The 6000-nt window shown below is 33.7% G+C and overlaps 1 protein-coding gene across 2 annotated transcripts in view; it reads right to left on the bottom strand.

The window, feature by feature from the left end:
• The window catches only part of LOC127788689 (transcription factor bHLH140), a 29838-nt gene extending 26703 nt beyond the window's left edge, over nt 1–3135 (bottom strand). Inside the window, exons 1-2 of one of the 2 annotated variants that reach the window (XM_052317260.1) lie at nt 2939–3135; nt 2714–2838 (exon numbers count right to left, since the gene is read on the bottom strand). In XM_052317260.1, the coding sequence (XP_052173220.1) occupies nt 2714–2838; nt 2939–2969 (156 nt within the window). In that variant the 5' untranslated portion in view covers nt 2970–3135. Of the gene's footprint in view, nt 1–2713; nt 2839–2938 lie in introns of those variants that run through there. The other variant, XM_052317261.1, reaches the window with a different exon arrangement.
• Nucleotides 3136–6000: the final 2865 nt, after the last annotated feature.

The following is a 6000-nucleotide window of genomic DNA, read 5'->3' on the forward strand; positions in this document are numbered from 1 at the left end:
AAGAATCTATATTAAGCCCTTACCTCTTTACTCTTATAGTGGATTAACTCACAAAGCACATCTATGATGTGCCTAGGTATATATTCGTAAGGAGTGAATAGTAATAAAGAAATAACTTAGAATCCAAAGGTTTCAAGTTGAGCAGATTGAAAACTAACAGAAGCGTGGATTATTAAAGTGATGAATAGGATCAAGGTAGGATGGTTAAAGTGGTGAAATGTGTCCAGCATTTTATGCAATCATCAAATTCCTTTAAAAGTTGAATGGGAAGTTATTTATTTATTTATTTTTTAATCAAACAGCCATAAGATAGTGTTAGAATTGGGAGCACTGGCAGCCTTGTAATCCTCACAAGAAACTGATCAAACACCCCTCAACACACTCTCAACTCACCCGGCCAACATACAACCAACACAACAGTCAATTAAGAACAGAAATAAAAACATAAATAGAACAAGAAAGACAATTAAACCACATGAGATGCAGCCTTTTATCCTGGTTCAAGCCAATTGAATTGGCTCTACATCTAGCAGTCCAACACCCTCAATCGAGTAGCCTTTATTCAATAGAAATTGATCAGTACAAAACCCAAGCTCCCATACAATCCTATCGCTCAAGTACAATCCCTCATTCACTCCAAAAAAGCCCAAGAACTCATATACAAGCCTCACTTTCTCTAGAACAACATGAACTCACAATAACAACCTAGAGCTTGAAAGAATATTAGATCTCTCTCGACTACCGCCTTGCCCTCTTATTTATAGAAGAGGCAGAACCCCCCATATAACTAATCAAATATGGGATATTACAATTAGACGCCCAAAGATATAACAATTACACTTTGAGAAATAAAACTCTAACTGTCTAAAATAAACACAGCCGATAAATCTTCAAAACTTGCACTGATCTCCTATCATCTATCTTGAGGCAAACATAACAGATAGGACCACTTTTTTGGTATATGGCTCAAAATGTTGAGTGGCTGAGCATAGTTGAGATAGAATGTTATGGTGGATGTGTGGCCCTAAAATAAAGATAAAATGAGATAAAACTGAGTAACAGAGTAAGAGTAGCTCCTACTGTAGATAAAATGAAAGAAATGAGATTTAGATGGCTTGTACATGTGAAAAAAAGACTAATAGGTGTATTGTCATGACCCCAAGGAACCCCAAGGATATATTAGTAATACATGTCGTGTTTTCCTTGTTAGTTGTATTTTCTGCTATTGTTAACATTTTCAATTGTAAGCCTATAAATAGGCTTGAGTAGTTAGAGGAAGGGGCTTAATGAATGATTTGAATCTCAATTCCCTCTCTCAATACTCTCCCACGGCTTCTCTCTCTCCCCCTCAATTCTGTTTTGTTCTTCCTTGCCCTCTTCTTTGCTCTATCTTCTTCCAACTCTTATCCAAATTCCTTCCTAGACCCTAGCTAAACCCTAGGGTCATGACACTTGTGAGGCAAGTGGGTGAACTGAAGCAAGTTTGTAGAGAGAGGGAGAGCAAAAATAACTTGTGTAGCCCTTAAACATGATATATTGACCTTACAAAAAATATGGTCGTGGATAGAGATAGTTGGAGGTTCACAATTCATGTAGCCAACCCCACCAAGTGAGATTAAGACTTCTGATTGTTGTTGTTGTTGTTGAGATTATGACTTACTACTAACTTTATTAATTACGGATCAGCAAGGTGATTTGTGGATTTTCTTATAATAATGACGTGGTTAGACAATGATATTATGGTTGATAGTTTTTCATGTTTCATGTGTCAAGGCATTGTGATTTTCAGTCAGCATGAATGATGAAGTACCATTGTGCTCAACAAAGAAATCAGTACAACTCTGCAATTTTGATAACAGCACAGTTCCTGGTGCAATATGGGTGGGTGTTAATGCTGTGCAGTGTTGGATCTTTTGGATCTTTTGTTTTTCATTCAGTTTCATTCTATTACATGCAGTTGAAAACTTGATGTGTGAGAAGAAAAGGAAACAAAAAGAAAAGAGACATAAAAAGAACGTAAAGAAATTAAAGTTAGTCTATTTATTTTTCCAATTGAAATAGAAATCAGAAGTAAGCTGATAGGGTTATTAGCCAACAGATATTTGTCCAAGGAAAAACTAGTTTCATCGACAATTGCCCAAGATTTCATTGTTATTGATAGAAGTCAAAATCAGAGTAGAAACTTTGCCGGTTGGCTCTCATCACGCTAATGATACTTGGGACAGTAGTGATATGCTGATTTTCCACTGACACTGCCAATTTTACGAGGACAAATTAGCATTTAGCCATACAATCTCACGTAATAATCTACCCAATCTAGGCTTCAGTTCAATTGAGTTCATTGTTCTCATATTCCCAATGTTCTCAATGCAGTTTTTGACATGAGATTCAGCAACCTGCTAGAATAAAGTCTGTATTAGACTTTCCACCCACAGAACCGTACCCGAGTTTTACTCGTGAAGTCTTATTATATTTGTAGGATGTTCCCCAAACTTCGATGCACCTAATAGAGGTTCTCACTAATTCCAACTACTGGACACTGTCTTAAATTTGGAAATCTATATTATTAACCCTGTAGAAGAAAGAATAATAATTGATTAACTTTACTAATCGAAATGTGCACAATAAATAGTACTCAAACAACGACTGTGAGGCCCAGTTATGATTTTATCAAACACCAACAGGGTATTGCAAGAGAGAGAGAGAAACAAACCTGGCAGATACGAACCCAGGGGCGGGTAGAGGCTTCCATGACGAGGTCGCAGAAGGTGGACTTGCCGCTACCGGGCGCACCCACCAGTATCACCATAATTGCCTTGCTCTGCTCGTCCTTTTCACCTATTCGACCAAAAAAGTACGCATTCACTTGAGCAAACACTTAGCTTTGTTAATGGGGAAGGTAATCAAAACCGCAAATGAAATTTGTAAGCAATCGTACACTTGATCGAGGATTCGGCGTCGACTTCCATCACTGCTGCAGAGTTATATGAACCAGATGAATTTAATTTCGTACATTAACGAGGACGTCGTGGCGTTCCATAGATACGTTGCTGCAGTGAATTTCAGGGCTCAGGGTTCTCTGGAATTTTAGGCCATGTTTGGTTTGAGACTGTGTTTGGGAGAGATTTAACTGAATAGAACGTAATGGATTGAGTGGAATGAAAAGAATATTTTTTTTTAACAGAAAATGTGATGAAAAGTAATAGAAATTTAGGTTGCACGAAAATTAAAATAAAAAATAAAAAATATAAATAAAAATAATATTTTTTTTAAAAAAATAAAAATGTAGAGAAAATGAGTAAATAAAAAATATTAGGTTTTTTATTAATTTTCAATATATAAAATTATAAAAAAATTATTCTATTAAACATAAATATAAATATTATCATCTATTTAAATAAATATAAATACAAATTATTTTTATGTCTATCATGATCATTGAGACAGTAGAAACGAAATTGCTTCTATCTAATATGGTCATGGAACATAATGTATTTTCAAATTAAAAATGCATTCTTAATATTTTATCAATATTGCAAAATAATTCTAAAATATTTTTAAAATTATAAAAATGGCCTGGACATTTTATTTTTTTTTTGTGTTTGTTGACAATTTGGGATAAAAAAATGTTTTAAACGTGTCGAAACAACAACCTTTCAAAGTTTTTGTATATCATTAATAAAAATAATAGATGACAACCTTTCAAAGTTTTTGTACAACATTGATAGAAATAGTAGATAAATAAGTCTATTTTTATTTAACCGTACTAATTTGAAAGAGATTGAGTGAAAAAAGTTCCATTCAATCTCTTTTCATTTTGTTACTAATAGATCTCTCAAATAACAAAAATCCTTTTTTATCACTTATTATTACATATAATTTAATTAATTTACATCTTCAACAAAATTTGTCTCGAACCTAATTTGGTATGCAACAATATTTTACCATACCTAAACCCTTGTTTAGAGAGCAGGTTTTATAGTAGCCAGATAAAGTGCTCTTCCTTCTTCTCACCTACCTTATCTTTATTTACATCCTAATTTAAGGTATATGGTTGAGAACTCTAAAAACCCTTTTTAATAAATTAATTATCAATGAACACCTTGATGTGCTAATATTTTCTATATTATTCTTACTTGATTTTATGCTTAATTCTTATACTTATATATGTTTTCTATATTAATTTTAGGTAATTTATCATATTGATAGAATTTGAAGGAAAAGTGATAAAGAAGAGCAAAAGTTATGGATTTTCGCTACTCAATGGTCCGATTAAAAATAAAAGTTGTACCAATTGGAATGTCAAAAAAAAAAATTTAAAAATATATGTGAGAGCTCTATATGTCTACTTTTTTACGCTTCAAACGGTGTGTAAATCTGAATTTTCTACAAAAAATTATGACTGTTGAAGTGACAGAAGAATAAAGCTGTTAAAAATTCAACATTACTTACGAATTTTTCATACAATTTTCTCCAAGTTAGACTAATTTGTAGATGGATTAAGAGGTCTTTTAAGGGTTATTTGGGCTACCTATTTCATGAAGAATTAGGCCCAATTGGACCTAAAAAGGCTAGCCCAAAAGTCTAATCAAATTAAGCCTATATATTATAAAAATTCCTAAATTGTAATTCTTTGATATTTTGAGGGATTATTTTATATTGAATATGAGACCTAAACTTTTGAGTGGACACGGGTAATATAAAATATGGAGAGGAAAATATGGAGGTAGAGTATCCCATGTTTTAAGGAGAAAATTAAGAGAAAAAAGAAATGAATGAGTATAAATAGAGAAGAAATACTAGAAATGTAACATCCCAGAGATTCGGGAATAGATAATTATTAATTTTTGTATTTAAAGTAATTTTTAATATATTAGAGTTGTGTGGTTTGAAATAATTTAATGGAAGAAATAATTATTGTGTTTGTGGTGATTATTGAATATTTGGGAAAGCTAAGAGAAATATTAAATTATTTGGTAGTAAAAGAAGCGGGTAAGTAATTTTTGAAAATTTAGGATTGTAAGAGTTATTAACAATTGGTATGTAAGTGATAATTTCTAGAAGTGTGGGGGTGTAAATGTAATTTTTAAAAACTGTCTTGGGATTACTTTAAATTTAATGATGCGTCTATTTGTGTTGAAGAGGTGGCTGGAGCGGGTGGCACACGAGTGCAAAGAGGCAAGCGTGGTCACGGGATCGCGGCTTGTGGGCTGCGCACGTTGGGAGGACTCAAGCAGAATTTTACCAAGCTAAGGGCGCCCAAAACGGCGCCGTTTTAGGGCTTGGAGGCGGTGGGTTGTGCTGGTTGCCACGCGGCAGCTTCTGATGCCTATTCTTTTTGCCTTTTAAAGGTCGAGAACAGGATGTAATTAGGAGGATTTTAACAGCAAACAGAGGAGGAAATTACAATGAAGAATAAGCAACGCACCGAGATTGGAAATAGGAGAAAATCCAAGAGAAATGGTAGAAAAATTCCGTATAATTGAGGTTTAAATGTTTAGGTAAGTAGGGTAAATTGTGTAAATAAATTTGTACAGTTGGAATTTAATTTAGGGTGTAATTTTACTAATTTTGGTTAAATTAAACTATTTTGCAGCATGTAGTAATTTAGCGACATGTGGGTATAAAACCCCTAAAATCTGGAAATTAAAAGCAAGCTCCTTACTCCCTTTGTGAATCTCCTTCGATTATGGATTTCATTTCTTTTCTTGACTCGATTTGGTTTTAGAAATTATTTATCTACGTTATGGACATTTACTGTGGGAATTTTATTAAGTTAAATTAAATAGGACACTCCCATGGTTTAATTTGGTAAGAGCTTACGGGGTTTTGTATCGCCCTACTTCCTTGGGAATGATGTCGAACCTGGTTGGGGCTAGGTTCTTAGTGAGTCAGTTGTGGTTGTGGATACCCTCCGGGGTGAGTTGTTGTAACTGGGAGTCTCGAGATTTGTTTGTATGAGTTGTAGGGTGTGGGATACAAAGTTATTGACTGTTGATC

Source organism: Diospyros lotus, chromosome 13 (assembly GCF_014633365.1).
Source record: "Diospyros lotus cultivar Yz01 chromosome 13, ASM1463336v1, whole genome shotgun sequence".
NCBI classification, from domain to species: Eukaryota; Viridiplantae; Streptophyta; class Magnoliopsida; order Ericales; family Ebenaceae; genus Diospyros; species Diospyros lotus.